The 21,992-nt window shown below is 42.2% G+C and overlaps 1 protein-coding gene across 11 annotated transcripts in view; it reads right to left on the reverse strand.

Annotated features, from left to right (window-relative positions):
* The window catches only part of LOC139353985 (tyrosine-protein phosphatase non-receptor type 21-like), a 358,621-nt gene that overhangs the window by 177,750 nt on the left and 158,879 nt on the right, over nucleotides 1-21,992 (reverse strand). Inside the window, exon 4 of one of the 11 annotated variants that reach the window (XM_070998190.1) lies at nucleotides 10,128-10,181. The exons of the other annotated variants lie outside the window; for them this stretch is intronic. Coding sequence (XP_070854291.1) covers nucleotides 10,143-10,181 — 39 coding nt within the window. The 3' untranslated portion in view covers nucleotides 10,128-10,142. Of the gene's footprint in view, nucleotides 1-10,127; nucleotides 10,182-21,992 lie in introns of those variants that run through there. 11 annotated transcript variants of the gene reach the window in all.

The following is a 21,992-nucleotide window of genomic DNA, read 5'->3' on the forward strand; positions in this document are numbered from 1 at the left end:
GAGTTAAACAAGGGGAATTCACATGTTTTTGTCTGCTTTCACCACATGAATACAATGCAGTGGTTCCGTCAGAGGCCAAAAATCAAAAAAACCGATTGGAAAATATTTAAATTAAATTTACACAGTTTGTCTCTAAAATGTCCAATCTTCCAATTTGCAAACCGGTTTTCGCTGGAAACCCAACGGTACATTCTAAAAATAGAATCAAAAGCATGAACACGTGTTCATTTCAACAGCGCATCGGAGCTGTGGTGAAATATTTCAAAGCAAAAGCGCACTTCAAATCGGACTGGTACCTGTTCAAGTTGATAAGTTTATAGTATTCAAAATGGATTTTGAAGCTCAAGGTATTTATTTTACTTTATGAAATTGATTTATACTAACTTGATATGAAATTATTAAAATCTAACTTGATATGTGAAACCTCTTTGTTTGTACCTGTTTTGTGTGTCTCAAATTTGTTTACCTAAAGTTTTAGTTGTGATCCCACCACACGATTCCAAACAAGGTTTTTTTTTTATATTTATCAGAGTTTTAAGATTTTAAAATCGTTAAAGTTAGGTGCGGAATGTTGCGAATGTAGTTGTAATCGTTAATATGCTAACACGACTTCTTATTTTTTCAAGGTCAAATTTTGCCAGCGCGCTGCAGCGGAGCCCCTGTGTCGTCTTTTGTGTCTCTGTTTTTTTGTGTCTTTGTGTTCGTCTTTTGTGATTGTTTACAGCTTCTATTTGTCTGTTTATTTCTTTTACTTAAAATTATTTTAATTATTTTTCCGTTTTTCTTTTATAGTTTTTGCTTGCATTCCCAAAGGAGATTCGTATCATTGTGTATTTTCACGACAATATATTTAAAATTTATGGTACATCAAAGGTGGTAGCAACGCTGCGAAATTACGGGAAATTATCGACGGCTACAATTTCGAGCTCAACGAACTTTTTAAATCGATTGGCTACATATGCAAAAGAATTGCTGCTTTTTGGACTCGGTATGATCGGAAAAAATCGTTACTTTTACAATATCAATATGATTGGCTAAATGTAATGGAGTCAATTGTCCTCCAAAAGGAATTAAAAAAATGTAGATTGTATCACAGCCGAAAAATGTCACGGATTGCAACAAACACAGACATATTGAACACACTCATTTTACGGTCGGACCCATTTATAACTGGGCAAAGAAAACATGGAAAGAAGGATAAATCAACTTACTTGAAGAAACATTATAAATCTTTGTTATAATTATATTAATTCGTTAATAGCTTTGAAAATATCAATATAATAAATTGGCTTACAATATTATTGTTTAATTTATGATTTTTTTATATGATAATATTTTAGTAGGTGTATAGCGTGAGAATTAGACGGGGGAAGATATTTAAATTTATGAAATATAAACAAAATAGTTGATTTTTCCTATGGCAGCAAATGTAAAACTACACCAACCTTATAGTCTGGGAGTTTAGATAACATACCTCTAAAAATAAGAAAAAATTTGCATACTAATTTTCTATTTAAGGGGGTCTTCTCATTCAAAACCCGTTTTTTGGACCCTTTTTAAATAAAATCTTATTTGAAAACGCAAAAAACCTTTTTTTATTTATTGTATTACAAAAGGTTCAAAGTAAATAAAAAAAATAAATTGCCTCGAGGGCTGTTCAAAAAGTAATGAGACTTCAAAGTTGGTTGTGGAAAAAAAAGGTGTCGTCACGGCGGCGATCGTTCCTATAGCAGCTATATCATATAGACGTACGATATGGCCATTTCTTATAACATACATATATTTATAATATTTTTTTTTAATTTTGGGGAAAATTTTGTAACAATATATAACTAAAAGTAATTATGGCCGCAGCTCCATACAAGCCGAACCACTGTGCAATGCTCGGCTTGCCAAAACCAATTTATGTGCCATGTCCGTCTGTCGGTCTGTCCGTATGAACGCAGAGTGCCACGGCCACTCTAACGCCCACAAACCGTCAAAATCTGTGGCTACTACAGATTTGATGGTAGAATAGAAATTTGAAATGAAATCGTTCTCATCAATACCTCTCGATTGCCCCAAAAAAAGTTTACCACGCCCACTTTAACGCCCACAAACCGCCCACAAACTTCAAAAATTCGTAAACATGAATGTGGATGTCTCAGAAACTATCAAAGATAGAGAATTGGGATCTCAGATTTAGATTCCGTAGCCTTGTACGCAGCGCAAGTTTGTTACGAGAATGTGCCACGCCCACTCTAAGTGGCAATACTTTGTCATATTGTTAAAAAAAAAAATAGCACAACAATAAGCAAATGTGTTCACAATATAAATTGTCCTGTGTGACATGCTCAATAAATTATAAGTTTAAGCTTGTTAGAGTTAGAAAGAATTTTTGTGATGAAACAGAGCTGGTAAAGGCTTTGAATTCAACACTGAAAACTAATTTTTTTCGGATGTTGCATACAAATTAAGTTTCTCACTAGTGAATTATTTAAAAAAAATTATTTTTATTTTTTATTATCACTTATTCACTATAACAATTTTTCAATAGGTAAAACTTATCTAATTCACTGCTCTTTTACTTTCACTCGATTTATTTATCTGCTCGATTCGGATCACAAAAACGGACTGCCTTGCCTCGAGTTCAATGATCAATAATCAAACCTCGGCTTAAGAGATTTATCCCCAAAAATTGATAACGAGAATGACTCAAGAGAGTCGAAAAATAGGATGATGCAATTTGCCAATTAAATTTTAAGTCCAAATTCGGCCGGAAATTGGTGTTCACATTAGTGGACTTTAGGGATCGCTTTGGGAATCTTTTTGATTACGGTAGCGGACTCAGGGCTCGCTTCGGAATGTTTTTTACTTTTGCGGTCTCAGGGCTCGCTTTGGGACTCCGATGTTTACAATATCCGCTTGGATGCTTACAGCATCCGTTTGATGCGGACTGCGTGAAACTGATCTGGGTGGGAATGATTTGGAAGCGTAGTTGACAGAAAAAGCTGACCACGGATTTAGCTCGGGTCTGTCAGAGCTATTTGGAAATTAGCTTTCGGCTCAAAGTTGTTTATAAATTGGTTAAGAGCCCCTAAATATTGTGTCATACAACTTACATGCTTCCGTACCTTTCGATGTTGGACATGTTTGAAGAAAACTAAATATTTCTTTTGCCGCAATACATTATGGCTGTGTAGGCAAATAGCTGTACGATTTTGATGAAGCGAATGAGAATAACTTAGAAAGTGTATTTATTTAATAGATTGTCACTATTTTTTTTTTACCTTGTTAAGGTGTTTTGGTTTGACATCAGAAGTTAGTTAAGTTAATTAATTTCACAGTGTACGGTCTTAAATTAGTTTACCTGAATACTTTAATTAGTAAATAATCTATCTTCCAAGAAAAACGTACAATTTTATTTGTGCGCCGTTGGGATCGAAACCGAGTCTCCCGAGAGAGGAGTGAACACACTACGTACTGGGCCAATGTTGCATATAAATTGGGTTTGGCAAACCGAGCAAAATTCGGCATCGCAGTAACCCTCGTTACCATTGTCGCGACGCGATCGTCCTGCCAGCAAAGAGTCCCCGTGCCAGCGACAAGGGATCATTACCCTCTTGTCTGCTTGTGTTAGGCACAAACACTTGCTATTTTTTTTAGCTATTATCATATTCTATCAAAATTCGACGCACAGGCAGCGTTAGTTGCTCTGAACTGGTAAATGTGACCCAATTTTGCTTAACGTGACCAGCATCCAACAAAACAAGCAGAAGCTAAGTTGGAAACAGTACCAGGCGACAAGTTGCACAGACTACAGATGAGAATTGCAGATCACCATATTAAATGTCATAAATCGACGTCTCACAACTATGCAAACTGTTAGCATAATCAAAATGCACTGATCGTGTCACCTTTCATTAGACAAGTAGTGTATAGGCATGTAATCTATTTAAGAACAAATCAATTATCAACGCAACTTATAACTCTGCGGTTCTACTTTTTACATCCGGGAACAGGGCTCATAATACTACAATATATCAACTAGCAGCTAACCTACGTTAGCTCGACCTCTGCGCGGTTCCCATATCGCCTGTGGTCTGGCATCGCAGTAACCATCGATACCATTGCCGCGACGCGATTGTCCTGCCATCATAGCGTCCCCGTGCCTGCGACAAGAGCTCACTAGCTCCTTGTCCCGCGGCGTGACCAGAAGAGTCTAAATCGGTTGGACACAAACAGTGGCCATTTTTGTTGATTAAAAAGTTGTAAAAGTAGTAAAAAGCTGAGACATCTCTTTTTGAGATCAGAAAAGCTTTAAAAATCAGATTAAAAAAACGTTTAGCAGTAATTTTTAAACTATGGTATTTAAACAAACTACATAAGAGAGGCATACACTCGAAATAAAATTGTACCTACATTTTAGAAAATCGCCACTAAAATGTATTTTTTCTTATTACAAGAGAATTCTTTCTAAGGTCAAGGAAATTTCCCCTAAGTCAAGAAAGCTGTTCTTAAATATAGGAAATAGTTAGCATAAACTAGAATCGCCCTACAAACAAGATAAAAGTTCCTTACAAATATAAATTATTTCCCAAAAAATAGAAAGTCTATCGAAAAAATAAAATTTTTTGGATCACCTTGTCTAACTATGATTTCCATAACCCTAAAATGATTCTTACCCTAAAAAAAACAAAAAATATTTTTCAAAAAATTATATATATTTTCTGCAAAATATAAATTTTTGATTTTGATCCGTGGTTCAGAAATATTTTGTTTCAGAGCAAGTTAGCGGCCGGGCTGATGTATCCGTGGCGCAGACGATTAAAGCGATTGGTCAGATAACAACGCAGGTTCGAGTCCCAATGACATCCTTTTTGATCTTTACTATGAATTTGAATGGCTACACTAATATAAATTGCATTAAAATGCATAGATACCTAAAACGCTATTGGTACAGAGTTAAACAAGGGGAATTCACATGTTTTTGTCTGCTTTCACCACATGAATACAATGCAGTGGTTCCGTCAGAGGCCAAAAATCAAAAAAACCGATTGGAAAATATTTAAATTAAATTTACACAGTTTGTCTCTAAAATGTCCAATCTTCCAATTTGCAAACCGGTTTTCGCTGGAAACCCAACGGTACATTCTAAAAATAGAATCAAAAGCATGAACACGTGTTCATTTCAACAGCGCATCGGAGCTGTGGTGAAATATTTCAAAGCAAAAGCGCACTTCAAATCGGACTGGTACCTGTTCAAGTTGATAAGTTTATAGTATTCAAAATGGATTTTGAAGCTCAAGGTATTTATTTTACTTTATGAAATTGATTTATACTAACTTGATATGAAATTATTAAAATCTAACTTGATATGTGAAACCTCTTTGTTTGTACCTGTTTTGTGTGTCTCAAATTTGTTTACCTAAAGTTTTAGTTGTGATCCCACCACACGATTCCAAACAAGGTTTTTTTTTTATATTTATCAGAGTTTTAAGATTTTAAAATCGTTAAAGTTAGGTGCGGAATGTTGCGAATGTAGTTGTAATCGTTAATATGCTAACACGACTTCTTATTTTTTCAAGGTCAAATTTTGCCAGCGCGCTGCAGCGGAGCCCCTGTGTCGTCTTTTGTGTCTCTGTTTTTTTGTGTCTTTGTGTTCGTCTTTTGTGATTGTTTACAGCTTCTATTTGTCTGTTTATTTCTTTTACTTAAAATTATTTTAATTATTTTTCCGTTTTTCTTTTATAGTTTTTGCTTGCATTCCCAAAGGAGATTCGTATCATTGTGTATTTTCACGACAATATATTTAAAATTTATGGTACATCAAAGGTGGTAGCAACGCTGCGAAATTACGGGAAATTATCGACGGCTACAATTTCGAGCTCAACGAACTTTTTAAATCGATTGGCTACATATGCAAAAGAATTGCTGCTTTTTGGACTCGGTATGATCGGAAAAAATCGTTACTTTTACAATATCAATATGATTGGCTAAATGTAATGGAGTCAATTGTCCTCCAAAAGGAATTAAAAAAATGTAGATTGTATCACAGCCGAAAAATGTCACGGATTGCAACAAACACAGACATATTGAACACACTCATTTTACGGTCGGACCCATTTATAACTGGGCAAAGAAAACATGGAAAGAAGGATAAATCAACTTACTTGAAGAAACATTATAAATCTTTGTTATAATTATATTAATTCGTTAATAGCTTTGAAAATATCAATATAATAAATTGGCTTACAATATTATTGTTTAATTTATGATTTTTTTATATGATAATATTTTAGTAGGTGTATAGCGTGAGAATTAGACGGGGGAAGATATTTAAATTTATGAAATATAAACAAAATAGTTGATTTTTCCTATGGCAGCAAATGTAAAACTACACCAACCTTATAGTCTGGGAGTTTAGATAACATACCTCTAAAAATAAGAAAAAATTTGCATACTAATTTTCTATTTAAGGGGGTCTTCTCATTCAAAACCCGTTTTTTGGACCCTTTTTAAAAAAAATCTTATTTGAAAACGCAAAAAACCTTTTTTTATTTATTGTATTACAAAAGGTTCAAAGTAAATAAAAAAAATAAATTGCCTCGAGGGCTGTTCAAAAAGTAATGAGACTTCAAAGTTGGTTGTGGAAAAAAAAGGTGTCGTCACGGCGGCGATCGTTCCTATAGCAGCTATATCATATAGACGTACGATATGGCCATTTCTTATAACATACATATATTTATAATATTTTTTTTTAATTTTGGGGAAAATTTTGTAACAATATATAACTAAAAGTAATTATGGCCGCAGCTCCATACAAGCCGAACCACTGTGCAATGCTCGGCTTGCCAAAACCAATTTATGTGCCATGTCCGTCTGTCGGTCTGTCCGTATGAACGCAGAGTGCCACGGCCACTCTAACGCCCACAAACCGTCAAAATCTGTGGCTACTACAGATTTGATGGTAGAATAGAAATTTGAAATGAAATCGTTCTCATCAATACCTCTCGATTGCCCCAAAAAAAGTTTACCACGCCCACTTTAACGCCCACAAACCGCCCACAAACTTCAAAAATTCGTAAACATGAATGTGGATGTCTCAGAAACTATCAAAGATAGAGAATTGGGATCTCAGATTTAGATTCCGTAGCCTTGTACGCAGCGCAAGTTTGTTACGAGAATGTGCCACGCCCACTCTAACGCCCACAAACGGCCCAAACCTGGGGCGGCCACTGAAATGTGTTAGTCTCGTCAATACCTATTGATTGATCCAAAAAAAACTTTTCCACTCCCACTCTAACTCCCATAACCCTTAAATCTGTATACCGCCGGTAGGTTGCGCATTTAAATCTCGCTTTCCTGCTTGCATATCTCCATTTCCCTTCGGTCCCTTTAGCTGAGTAACGGGTATCTGGTAGTCGAAGTATTGGACTATAGCGTTCTCTCTTGTTAAGTAATTAAAGTTTTTTATATTCCCCATCCCCCTCCCTTGCAGTTCTCATTTATAACGACAGTTACTTCACCTACGAACACTTAACCAACATTTATATACCCTTACATCATAACACACATACAATACTAAGATGCCTACAATATGTATACGTATATGCAAAAATATATCTAGAATAAACATGTTTTGATTTATTTAAATATTTCTATTTTTAGAAAAAAAATGTTTTCCATAAAATGTAGCTAAAATAACCCTATAGTTAAGTAAAATTACCCTACAATTTAGAAAATATCTTACCCTAAAATATATAGGGAGCTTTTCTTGAAGATTTCCTTGACTTTTGGGTGTAATTTTATTTTGAGTGAAAACAGTATTTCAAAATACCATTTCAACGACATATAGCAGAAATCTGTAGCTTTAGTTGTACAAGTGGGTACGAAATTTAGGTAGGTGACACCCTGTTGAAATACACTTGCGCTGTCTAAATACAATACTATTTATTCATTTATCAGGCTATTACTTTTTAGTGAATGGACTTACTCTAGGAGTATCGGGTATAATTAATATGTAAATATTAATTTATTTTTATTTTGAAACCGTAAAGCCCTTAAGCATCCTCAACTTTTGATCATACATTTGATCTAACAAATACATTTTCTTAAACTGTCTCTATAGACACCATGCAATATAAAAAAGCCTGTATATGCGTTAAGCGTGAACATTTTACTAAAGCGAGTTGAATGAGAAAAGTAGAATGGTCAAAGTAGCAAACTTTCGATTATTAGGCACTTTTTACGGCTTTCTGACAGCTTAGCCATCCGCTAGGTGCCTCCGACCGGAAGGTGAAATAACATTATTTAATTAGATCTGAATTTCGAATTTAGTTTTATCAAAATCGGAAGACTATATCATATAGCTGTCACAGGAACGATCGGAAAATTGGTGGAAAAATAATATGAAACAAATTATAGCTTTGGTGTTTATACCCGTTACTCGTAGAGTAAAAGGGTATACTAGATTCGTCGAAAAGTATGTAACAGGCAGAAGGAAGCGTTTCCGACCCCATAAAGTATCTTGCCATGTCCGTCTGTCCGTCTGTCTGTCCGTCCGGATGAACTCTGGGATCTCGGAAACTAGAAGAGCTAGGCTATTGAGACTTGACATGCAGCGCAAGTTTGATTCAGCAATGTGCCACGCCCACAAACCGCCCAAAACTGAGGCTCCTACAGTTTTGATGCTGGAATAAAAATTTTAACTGAAATGCTCATTCCTCATCAATACCTATCGATTTACTCAAAAAAGTTTGCCACGCCCACAAACCGCCCACAAACTTCAAAAAATCGTAAATATGAACGCGGATATCTTAGAAAATATAGAAGATAGAGAACTGGGATTTCAGATTTAGATTCCGTAGCATTGTACACAGTGCAAGTTTGTTACGCGAATCTGTCTACCCCCGGTAGGTGGCGCCACGCCCACTCTAACGCCCACAAGCCGCCTAAGCCTGTGTCGCCCACAATTTTCATGCTAGAAAAAATGTTAAGTGAAATGTATTAGTCTCGTCAATGCCTATCGATTGACCGCAAAAATTATTTGCCACGCCCACTCTAACGCCCATAACGCTCAAATCTGTCTACCGCCGGTAGGTGGCTCATTTTAATCTCGCTTTGCTGCTTGCATATCTCCATTTCTCTTTGGTCCCTTTAGCTGAGTAACGGGTATCTGATAGTCGAGGTACTCGACTATAGCGTTCTTCCTTGTTTTTTTTAATATCACTGAAGCCGGTTGTTAAAAAAAGTTGGCGCTGCAGCCACTAATATAAGGTAGTTTTGTTTTGACTGCGTGTGGAATCGGACTTGTCCGCGGATTTTCGACCGTCAAAAATGGCTTGAACGAGTTTAAACGTGGTCGCACGTCGGTTTTTAATGAGCCACGCCCAGGTGCCCCGAAAACGGCTACACGGAGGATAACGTGACAAAAATCCACGATCTCGTATTGGCAGACCGCCGATTGAAGATACGCGAGAAAGCTAAGACAGTAGGCATGTCAAAAGACTGCGTTGGTCATATCCTGCATGAAATTTTGGGCATGAGAAAGCTGTCGGCGCGATGGGTGCCGCGTTTGCTCACTCCGGACAACAAACGCAACCGTGAGACCACTTCAGATCAGTGTTTGACGCTGTTTAAGCGCAGCCCGAGAAGTTTCTGCGTCGTTTCGTGAGCGTCGACGAAACATGTATCCGCTGGTATACACCAGAGACCAAGGAACAGTCGAAACAGTGGACTTCACCCGGCGAACCTGCTCCGAATAAGGCGAAGACTGTCCCATCGGCCGGAAAGGTGATGGCCACCGTTTTTCACAAAGTGTGATCTACATCGACTACCTGGAGAATGGCAAAACGGTCACAGGGCTGTAGTATGCCGAATTATTGGGCCGATTCGCCGCCGAGTTGCAGAAAATACGACCCCATTTGGCGAAGAAAAAAGTGCTCTTCCATTAGGACAACGCACCGGCTCACACTTCCGCCCTCGCCAAGGCCAAATTCGTCGAAATGGGCTACGAACTGCTACCCCATCCACCATATTCTCCAGATTTGGCGCCGTTTGACTTCTTTTTGTTTCCAAACTTGAAAAAGTCACTCCCTAGACAGAAATTTGCGTCGAATGAGGAGGTTGTCACCGCCACACAGGCCTATTTTGCAGACGGGTTAAAGAAGTTGGAGCATCGCTGGGTCAAGTGTATCGAGCTGAAAGGAGATTATGTTGAGAAATAAATCGCTTCTTTTCCAAAATTTTCGTTTTTCTTTTGGAGGCTAAGTACTTATCGGACAACCCTCGTATTATTGATCTAAACAATAAATTTGCCGATATTGAAGTACCTGAAATTACTGAAAATACTTACCTGAAGAAATCTACTTTGAGAAATTGTAATATTAGCTTTAGTTTTGCTTCTGTTAATGTCTGTCACGTCTTTCAATTAATTTGTTAAGTTAAGTCGATTGCAAGAAGATTAGACAATACCTTCCCAAAATGATTAAAGATTCTGTTACTCAAGCTTTTGCCATTTATTACATACATTACTAACACCATTTGAACTTTTTTTGTGGATTGGCAGAATGCGAAAATTATTACTATTCCCAAATCAAACTCAGAATAAAGACCGATATGTATTCTTCCATTCTTGTCAAAGGTTCTTGAACAATTAACGGCTCTCAAAAAACTCTATAAAAATTAAATATGATACCCGAGAACAAGTTGACAGTAGGGCATTTAATTCAGTCAATCACGACGTCCTCTGGTCTAACCACAAACATTCATTCTATTTCTCGTAATCTGAAGCTAATCTTTTAAATGAGTATCTACATGAGCGAGGCCAAGCAATTGTTACTAGCTCCGAAACATCTACTTCTTATACCCGGTACTCGTAGAGTAAAAGGGTGTACTAGATTCGTCGGAATGTATGTGACAGATAGAAGGAAGCGTTTCCGATCCCATAAAGTATATATATTCTTGATCAGGATCACTAGCCGAGTCGATCTAGCCATGTCCGTCTGTCCGTATGAACGCTGTGATCTCGGTAACTATAAAAGCTACTGTTCTGGGACTAGGAATGCAGTTTCGTCAGTGTGTTACGCCCACTACAACGCCTACAGACCGCCAAAAACGGTGCGTCCTACGGTTTTAATGCTAGAATAAAAATTAACAGAAATTTATTGTTTTCATCAATACATATCGATTAACCCAAAAAAAAAGTTTGCCACACCCACTAATCGCCAACAAACTAGAAAAAATCGTTAATATGAACGCAGATATCTCGGAATCTATCAAAGATAAAATTGGGATTTCAGATTCTGTTGCCTTGTAGCGCAAGTTTGTCACGCGAATATGCCGCGCATACTCTACCGCCCACAAACCGCCTAATCCTGTAGCGCCCACAATTTTCATGGTAGAAAAAAAATTTTAACATAAAAAGTTAGCCTCTAACGCCAATAATGCTTAAATCTGTCTGCCGCCCACATAGCCATATATTGAGATCGCGGGTGGATGGCACATTTGTAATGAACAACGTTTACAATGGCAGCTGGAAAAACTTTCGATGCAACGCACGCTCTTATGTTTCGGCTGCGCTCGTCGGCTTGAGGGGATGGTATAGGGGTGTTGCACCGAAAAATGCCTTAATGTTGTCAACCTATCTTAAAATTAGCGTGCTGCGACAAAATATGCCCCACAGATACACATAGACATGCACTGTAAGACACAACTACAACCGGAGATAACGAAACTACGAACTGACACCTCATATGCACACACACATTCAAACATTACCACTGATGTTGTTGGACGAGAGTTGTGAAAGCAGAGAGTGCGGACGCGTTCTAAAATCGCTCCGTTTATTCCTTGAAGTTTTCAGCTTAAAACCAGAAGCGCAGCCGGCCATCCGGCGTGGAGCACTCGGGACACGCACCTGGACATCAGCTGGTGGACGGGAGGCCGTGGACGACATCCAGGAGCAGCTTGTGAATCTATCCCCAACAGGTTTGGCGGCCAGGCAGGGACCGGTCGTAGGTGGACGAGGGGAGGCATCTCTGCCTCTTTTACTTTCCACTCGTTGTTTGTTTAGCAGTTGCCAAATTTTTTCACTCGCGCTTTCTATTTTCGCAAACACTAAATCAGTGGTGGAAAGCGCTAGCGCGACCAGCTGATCGTAGTGTGCGAAAGGGGCTGCGGGTGCTATAGCAGCAAGCTTCGGACAGGGTGCAGGCCAAGCACATAAATAAGTGCGTGCCGTAGCACGTAGGGAATTTTGGGTGGCTCTTTAAAAAAAATTAGAAAATAAAAACCATAAGCCTTAGTACTAAAACTTATCCTTTTTATTAAATAATTCATAAAAATATTAAAGTCCGATCGGAAAACAGCAGATACTGCGGGTAAAGATCCAAGCTTACTGCAGTACCGTCGAACTCCCCAGGCGGGGAAATGGCGGGCAGGGGATCGGGGGCACAACACCCTGGCGCTAGCCTAGGGGTTGGGCCAACCAATAGTGGAGGCACGCCGGCAAACAAAGGCCTGGCGGCGCCGGCTAATGCCGACGGCTTCCACACGCCTTTGTCCAGTCTACCTGACTGGGCCAACACGGGAGCTGACCCTTTTAAAAAAAGCAGCGTAATGGCGAGATCGCCAGAAAAAAGGGTGGAGTGCAGTGGCAGGCAGCCCGGCACCCCCCCAGCAGGAGATAAAAGCAGCCCAAAAGCTGCAGATGAGGAGCAGGGGGATATGCTGAAGCAGCTGACGGGCCTGGGATCAAAGGCCAGGGAGCTGAAGAAGCTAATGGAAGGAAAGCGTTCCATTACTAACCCCATGAGGGATATAGTCGACGAAATCGACTATCTCCAGAGGGAAGTCCTGTCGGCTGTGCAATGCATAGTCGAAGAACAGGAAAAAGCTAAGGAGATAGCAAAAAAAACCTGCGCAGAAGTGCTCGCGAGCGGCACCAGCAAGCGACCCAGGGGTCAAGAAACTGGGATGACGCTAGCGGTACCAGCGAAAAAGGCGATGCATAAGGCACCGGCAAGTGATGCCAGTCAAGGGGTAAAGAAAGGGAAACATGCTGGGACAGTTAGCACCAGCAAGCCCCAAAAACCTGGGAAGAAGCCAGAGGAGTGGACACAGGTGAAGCAAAAGGTCCGGAAGCCCAAGGTGCGACCGCCACGGAATGACGCGATAGTCATCGCAGCCTCTGCTGGAGGGTCCTATGCCGACATCCTTAAAAAGGTTAAGGCTGAACCGCAGCTTAAGGAGCTAGGACAAGCAGTACAGGCCGTTAGGCGAACAGCAAAGGGGGAACTCCTAGTGATTCTAAACAAGGTCTCTGACCCTAAAACCGTAGAGCTTCAGACCACAATGAAGGCCGTCCTGGGCAACAATGTCGACGTCAGAGCGCTGACTGAGACAATGCTGATCGAGGTAAAAGACATCGATGAGACCACCGACAAAGCAGACATCTTATGTGCGGTTCAATCACAATTTGATGTGGAACTGCCAGAGTCCGCGGTGGTAAACCTAAGGGTGGCATACGGAGGCACCCAAGCCGCCACACTAAGAGTTATGCCCGACATAGGGAGACGACTCTTGGAGAAGGGCAAAATTAGGCTGGGATGGACCTGGTGTAGAGTCCGCCCAAAGCTAACACCTAAAAGGTGTTTTAAATGTATGGAGTTTAACCATGTAGCAGGGAATTGCAGGGTCCAGGAGGACTGCTCAAAATGCTGCTACAACTGTGGCGCAAAGGAGCACCAAGCCAGAGGCTGCAAAGCAAAGGCCTGCTGCATGCTATGCAAACGCAAAAAGGAGAAAGTTTGCGATCACCCAACAATGAGTGGGAAATGCCCGTACTTCAGGAGGGCTATGCAAGGGCTTAGGGGTAAATGAAGTTCCTTCAGATTAACCTAAACCATTGCGAGGTTGCCCAATCGTTGCTAGAGCAAAATGTCATCGAGAAAAACGTAGACATGGCACTCATAAGCGAGCAATACAGGAATAAAAACTCCGGAGAATGGGTAACAAATAATAGCAAAAAATCGGCAATATGGAGCTGCGGTAATCCAAGGCGACAGATTAGCAAGAAAAAATGCGGAAATTGCTTCGCTAGGGCCCAAGTGAATGGTATATCTTTCTATAGCTGTTACCTGCCGCCAAGCCTTAGCCTCCCCCAGGCAACATCTGCGATCGAAGAGATTGCAGAAGACGCCCGGGAAAATCGCCCCGCCGTAATTGCCGGGGACTTTAATGCCTGGGCTACGGAGTGGGGCTCCCCCCGAACCAACGCGAGGGGAAAGGCGCTACTCGAGAGCTTCGCCGCACTTGACCTAGTGCTGCTGAACTCTGGAACAAAACCGACTTTTTCAAGAGCCGGCACCAGTTCCATCATTGACCTCACATTTGTGAACACTGGATTGGCCCCGGGCTCCAGCTGGGAGGTTAGTGACACCTACACGGGTAGTGACCATGCAGCAATAATCTGCACGATAAATTCTAGAAGTGGCCCACCACGAGTCCCTAAGACCGTGCCAGGGTACAAAATAGAAACGCTAGACGTGGAGATGGTACAGATGTTGTTCGAGGACCTCTCCACAAGCGGCTCAGCTGAAGAAAGGGCAAACCACATCGCAGAGTACACCAAGGTAGCCTGTGATGCATCTATGCAGAGAAGAGGGAAAAACCCATCAAGAAGAAGACCTGCATACTGGTGGAACCAATCCATTGCGGAAGCCAGGAAAGACTGCCACAGGGCAAGACGCGCATACCAACGCTCAAGAGGAAGGCCCGAATTTGAGGCACTCCAAATATACTTCAGGGAAAAGAGACGAGCCCTGGAAAAAACTATAAAAGAGAGCAAACGCAGGTGCTTTAAAAATATCTGCGAGGAAATAGACTCCAACCCATGGGGCTTCGCATACAAACTCGTCACAAAACGGCTGCGGGTATTTAGTCGGCCATCACCGACATGCCCAGTCAGCCTAAAAAGGATCGTGGAAACACTATTCCCAGAGCAAGAAGGTATGGCGCGGACCTCACTGATCGTGAACAGGGCGAGCATAAAGCTCACAAGTGCCGAAGAAGTCCTCCAGGTATTGAAGACAATACTGGACGACAAGGCACCGGGACCAGATGGAATCCCGAATAAAGTTCTCAAAATTGCCATAAAAGCAAATACTAAAGAGTACGTTGACATGTATAACGCATGCCTAACGGAAGGTGTGTTCCCTAGCCGCTGGAAAACACAGCGGCTGGTACTCATACCAAAGGGGGAAAAACCCGCGGAGGAGCCTTCTTCGTATAGGCCACTCTGCATGCTGGACACGGTGGGTAAAATTCTCGAAAGAATAATCCACTCCCGGCTAGAAGGTGCCCTTGCCGAAACCAACGGCCTCTCAGAGATGCAGTATGGTTTTCGGAAGGGGTTATCCACCATCGACGCCGTCGGTAAACTGTGTGAAATCGCAGATAAAGCCATTGAGGGGAAAAGGTGGTTGTACGGCACTAAGCAGTACTGCTTAGCGGCAACGTTGGATGTAAAAAACGCTTTCAACTCCGCCAGCTGGCACCACACACTAAATGCACTGAGCAACTTAAATGTACCAGTGTATATACAGAGAGTAATAGCGAGCTACTTTGAAGGCCGCCTGCTCCTGTACGATACTGATTCCGGGCAATCGACCCACAGGGTCACCGGGGGAGTTCCCCAAGGATCAGTCCTAGGCCCTTTGTTATGGAATGTCATGTACGATGGGATACTTAGGATCACGATGCCCGAAGGGGCACGACTCATTGGTTTCGCGGATGACGTGGCCATAGTGGTTACGGCAAAGAAACTCCCAGATGCGGAAGAAATCTGCAATGAAGCGGGGAAAAGAGCAAGCGCATGGCTCGACTCCAAGGGACTCGCCTTGGCAGCGCACAAGACTGAAGCAGTCCTGATAAGTAGCAGGCAGAAAGTGGAGGCAGCTACTATCAAAATTGGAGAAGCCACAATTACATCGCGCCCAAGCCTAAAATACTTGGGCGTCATGATCGACCACCGGCTTTCTTTCAAAGAACATCTAGCGTACGCTAGTGGCAAGGCAAGTAGGACCGCGGCCGCGATATCGCGAATTATGGCGAACACTCGGGGACCAAGGCAACCAGGATGTAGATTACTGGTTAGTGCTGTCACATCGACGCTGATGTACGCTGCTCCCATATGGGCTCGAGCCACAAAAAATGGAAGTTATATGCAAGACGGCGACTCCGTGCAGAGATTGTGTGCACTACGGGTATGCTGTGCGTTCCGCACGGTATCCCATGACGCGGCGCTGGTAATATCGGGAGGCATACCGATTGATCTGCTGGCAGTGGAATCAGCTAACATCCGCGCGGGCAGCACAGGGGTCGCAACTGCAGAATCCGTACGGAAAAGGTGCAGAGAACTCACCATTGCTAAGTGGCAAGAGAGGTGGGTAAATAGTAGCAAAGGACGATGGACGTACAAGCTTATCCCAGAACTGCAGAGATGGCTGGGACGGAAGCATGGACATGTGGACTACTACTTAACGCAACTGTTGACGGGACATGGATGCTTTAAATACTATCTGAATAGTTTTAAACATGAACGTTATCCGCACTGCCCACTCTGCGAGTCGGATAATGAAGACGCAGAACACGTGTTTTTTGTCTGTCCGAGATTCGAAAATGAACGAAGAGATCTGAGCATAAGGGTTGGGAGGACGCCAGCCGCTTGTAACCTGGTGGACATTATGCTTGAATCAGAAGTAAATTGGTCTGCGGTTTGCAACATGGCCACAATAGTACTCAAAAAACTGCGCATCGCAGAAAGACTGCGAAATTCCAATAGGATAGAATCCTAGAGAGCCCTAAGGGCATTCCCCCCCCGGCGAAGTAATACCTAACGGCAGTACCGCCGGGGAAGCGGGGAGGGGGTGGAGTTTTTACTGGGTTAGAGTCCCAGACTTCGGCAAGCTAGTTCAGCTCCGAGTTGGCTTTCGATGCTTTAAACCACCACTAACACAAAAAAAAAAAAAAAAAAAAAAACTGATGTTGTTGTGGTCAATGCCCACCCTACCTATGGCCGTTTCATCCTGGGGAGACCTCTTCCCACGGCCCCTTCCACATTCCTACCGGTGCTGCCCCAGCCCGAGTTCAACTACAAAATCTCTTAGAAAATCATTATAATTTATTGCCTAACTGTAAAGTGAAACATTAAACATATAAACATTAGCATAGATGAACAAATAAATCTTAAAACATAAACGGGACGTTAAACAAAAAAAAATACAACAAAATAACATTTAATTAAACAATATCTTAAAACTTTAATTGAGCCCTGGATTGCATTCGCAAATCGTAATCTGACTGCAGTCAGCGCTGCCAAAAGAAACTACACGCAGAATATATAAAAGCAAATTAAATCAAAACAACAAAAGCATTTGTGGATCTGATAGAACCAAAACTACAAACATAAAAATCCCTCGGCAATGGCCGGGAAGCGATACCAGGCGCGCATGCGCGACTGCTAGCGAGCTCTGACGCCGCTGCTTGTGCGCCCAAGTGGCGGTAAGGGGGAAAGGGAGGGATGCTAGCGGGCGACTACGTTCTTATCGTCTTTTCATTTACTTCTCGCGTTTCTTTGCGACGGTGCGCTCTAGTTTGCCCTGCGGGGTTTTTTTGCGAATATTTCGCCGTTCGCGTTAGGTGTTTAAATTAAATGAAAGTTTAACTCACGTAAAGTTGTGCCGCATCCTCCGATGAAAGCGCTTCCAAAGAGGTTGCCGCATCTGTGAATATATTGGAAAATATCGCCCTCCTAACAAACCTCGCGCATAATCTTTGTTGTTACTTAATCTTTATGTTCGTTTTGTTCGTCTATATGACCGACTGTTCTTTTGTGTTTCTTGGAGTTATTGGACTTAGGTTTAGATAAAAATAATGACAATAAAAATAAAGTACATTTAACTAATCATGTTGACCTTCTTCAGGTGGTCAGGAATATTAATTGGTGGATTTCAGTGTTTTCACCACGTTAAGGAAAAGCACAGTGTGCTGCCCTGTGGAACGCCGCGTTTGAGGGAAAACCTCGATACGGCCTTGCCGCTGGCGGCTGATCCAAAAAAAACGCTTGCGCTAAACAAACAAATGCGCCTGTGCAATTCTCTTTGCGGATTGCCGCTTAGAAGCGCCGTGGTTTGCTTGCGCCAACTCTTGGGTGTGGTTGGCACAATCCAGGCCCGCCGCCGTGGTAGAGCTACCCTCTTTGGCAATACTCGTCGTGGTGCTCCGAGATCGCTCTTCCGCGTCGCTGTCGCTTGCCGGCTGCGCCACAAAGTCAAAGTTAAACCCAAACTGGGAGGAAATGCCTAACTCACCCTTTGAGCCACTGCTGTTGCAAGGGGCTTGAATCACTCCTCACGGGATTAAGTTCGAAATATCTAAGCTGCAAAAGGTGCAAATTAGCATTGAAAAACAACAACTTTTCCACTTTCACCCACTTGAAATCACTTAGAGTCTCACTTGCTATGAGCGGCTGACGCCAGCGGACCGCCTTTTATACCCCCCGCAAGACGCCACCAAACCGCGATTCCACCACTCCGCCGTTTGGCCACAGAGAGGCGCGAAAATCTTTTTTTCTCCTTATTCTCGATCAGTCTCTCCTAGCAACCCACACAGCCACAGTTTTTCCGGACCTACTAGGAGCGCAGCATGTTGATGTTCTTAAGAGACATGTTGCTAAGCATCCGCAAAAACATTGTTGCTAAGCAACCATAGGTGCTGGTCCAGGCTATCCGAAACCCAGATACATTACTGGTACACGCGCACTTACAAATACCCCCTTCCAAAATCAGACTGGGGATCACAGAGTAACCAGGACTGATCCCGCGTGTAGCCAGTTATTGCCGTATGTCTTTGGCGTGATATTTGCCCAAAAATTTTCCCTGCATGTCTTCCAGAGCATAGTAAGTGTCACCCAACTTTTTCCTTACTCGGGCTTTTAGAAATCTTGGGGCAAGCTTGGCGTTGTAGCCCTCGGCAAAATTACTTTGCTTAAAATTCCTGCGGAAAACTTCTTGACCTTCGACAAAGTTCACTACTCTAGCCCTTATATTATATTGCCGCTCATTATTCTCGTACTGTTGTTGCATAATTTCCCCGGCTCGACTGCGAACTACTTCAAGAGAGTCCTTTTGAATCAGGTTCAAAGAGCGATCTTCTAATAAATTCAACTTCCGTAGAAGCGTGTAAGTGGTTCCCGAGGTAATCATTTGCTGCCCAAACGCCATATAGTACGAACTGGTCCCTACACTGGAATGTACTGCTGATCTCAAAGCGCAGCATATATGTGACAAATACTTGTCCCAATCCTTCTGGTCTCCCTTGACATACGAGCGAATAGCCGCAACCACCGAACGATTTACTCGTTCTGCAGCATTCCCTTGCGGAGCATGAACTGCCGTAAAAGAGTGCGAGACATTATATTCATCTAAAAGTTTCTTGAATGTCTGTGACCGAAACTGAGAGCCATTGTCCGAGATTATAACCTCCGGAACGCCAAAAACGTGAAACAACTCTGTCTCCAGATATTTCACAACCACGTCCGCAGTAATCTTCTTCACAGGTTGCAAAAACACAAATTTGGACAAATGATCAAGGACTATAAATATGCCAATGTTTCCATTTCGAGATCTAGGGTAAGGTTCCAGAAAATCTATACAGAGCTTCTGGAAAAATCGTTCTGATTCTGACGGTTTGGCTAGTGGGGGACGTAGCGGATAATTGGGTGCTTTAGAAGCCTTACATGTCTCACACGAGTTCACATATTTCTTAACATCCGGAACTAGACCTGGCCAGAAATAGAACTGCCGAATTCGCTCAATAGTTTTGTGAATTCCCCCATGAGCTGCTAAAGGGTCATCATGCTCTTTTCTAAGGATCTCAGCCACTACCTCTTTTGGAATCCACAGCTTCCAATTATACTTGTCGTGGACCGGCTCGCCCACTGCGTGCTCGGCTCGTCTAAAGACCCTACCATCCTGGACTTCTACATCCGGAAGCAGATCCTTGCAGTCTTCAATTCGTGCAATCAAGTCCAAATATTCGGGAGAGTTAAAATGCCTAGACTTCACATCAACTAGCCTTTCGTCCAAGCAGTTTAGCTCGTCTACTTCTTCCTCGTGTACCCTAGAAAGGACATCCGGGACGACATTCAACTTTCCACGCCTGTGTTCAATCTTGAAAGAGTAGCTCTGCAACTTCAACGCCCATCTTGCCAACCTTGAGCTTAAATCTGTCTGAGACATTAACCATTTCAACGAAGCATGGTCCGTGATTATGGTAAAATCGTGTCCTTCGACATATGCCCGAAAATTTTTTAAACAAACAATAGCTGCTAAACACTCCTGTTCCGTTACCGAGTAATTTTGTTGGGCCTTGTTTAATTTCTTGGAAACAAAAGCGATGGGACATTCATCTCCTTCATCAGAAAGCTGAACTAAGACCCCTCCAACTCCTGTTTTGCTGGCATCGCAATGTATAAAAAAAGGTTTTGAAAAATCAGCACTTTTAAGAATAGGGGCTTCGGTTAACCTTGTCTTCAAGTCCTCAAACGCCTTTAAAGCTTGTTCCGTAAATGCTAATTTTCGCTCTGGAGTAAGCAGATCCGTCAGCGGAGCCGTCAATGCCGCAAAGTTGCCTATAAACTTCCGATACCATCCGCATAGTCCTAAGAAGCTCCTCATAGACCTGAGAGTCTTGGGCACGGGAAACTCAGTAATGTCGGCTATCTTCTCTGGATCCATTCGGATTCCGCCATCTCCCACTATATGCCCCAGGTATTTCACCCTTTTGGAGCAAAACTTGCTTTTTCCGATGTTAATCGTAAGTCCAGCTCGCTTTATGTGAAACGCTACCTCACGTAAAACCTCGAGATGCCTTTCCAAAGAGTCTGAGACAATTAGCAAATCATCTAAGTAGACAAATACTTCGTTACGCAGCTGAGGAGGTATAACTTTGTCCATTAGTCTGGACATGGTTTGCGTGGCGTTACAAAGCCCAAATGGCATAACTTTAAAATGGTAAAGCGGTCGTCCTGGCACCGTAAAAGCTGTCTTGTCCCTCGAATCTACCTCCAAGGGAACCAGCCAATAAGCGTCTTTTAAATCGAGGCTGGTTATAAATTCGGCTTTCGGCAATCGACTAAGTATCCCGCTAATCTGTGGAAGTGGTTAGGCATCCTTTTCAGTAAGTGCATTTACCTTTCTGCTATCCAGACAGAGACTAAACTTTCCTGGCTTCTGCACTATGACTAAGGGTGAAGACCACGAACTATCAGATTCTTCTATCACTCCCAACTCAATCATTCGGTCTATTTCCGCATAAATTAACTTTTCCATCGCGGGAGACACAGGATAATGCCTCTGCTTCACAGGTTTAGCCGGACCTACATCAATCGAATGGGAAATTAAGTTGGTCTTACCCAGCCCTTCGTGAGCAAACGACGGAAACAAATTTACCACGTTTGATAGCTGCTTTTTCTCTGCCTCCGATAAGTCATGCTCTATAGCTTTCACATTTAATTCGGAGACATTTGGTAAATTTGGCAGCAAGTCAAATTTGCGCCAAAAATCGATCCCTAAATATAAATCTTGTTTTAGCGTGGGGACAATGTATATATCTATATCTTCAGTCCTTCGGTCGTAGACCACTGGAAGACAAACTTTTCCCACAATTTCTTGCCTATTTCCGTCAGCAGTGCTCACTTTGGAATGTATTTTTTTGAATGGTATGCCCTCTTCTAAAAACTGCTGAGCTAAGCTGCCTCCTAAGCAGCTAACAGCCGCTCCCGAATCCAAAAGCCCTTTTACGAGACGCTGAAGTAACAGCACTGCCACAAATGGACGCGGATCCTGGGAACAATCTTGTATAGAGTTTATTTCCCGAATATGCCCTCTCAATTGCCTTATCTCATTCCAAAAGCCTTGCATTCGTTGAGCGCTACGGGACTTAGTTTT

Source organism: Drosophila suzukii (genome assembly GCF_043229965.1).
Source record: "Drosophila suzukii chromosome 2 unlocalized genomic scaffold, CBGP_Dsuzu_IsoJpt1.0 scf_2c, whole genome shotgun sequence".
In the NCBI taxonomy this organism is placed as follows: domain Eukaryota; kingdom Metazoa; phylum Arthropoda; class Insecta; order Diptera; family Drosophilidae; genus Drosophila; species Drosophila suzukii.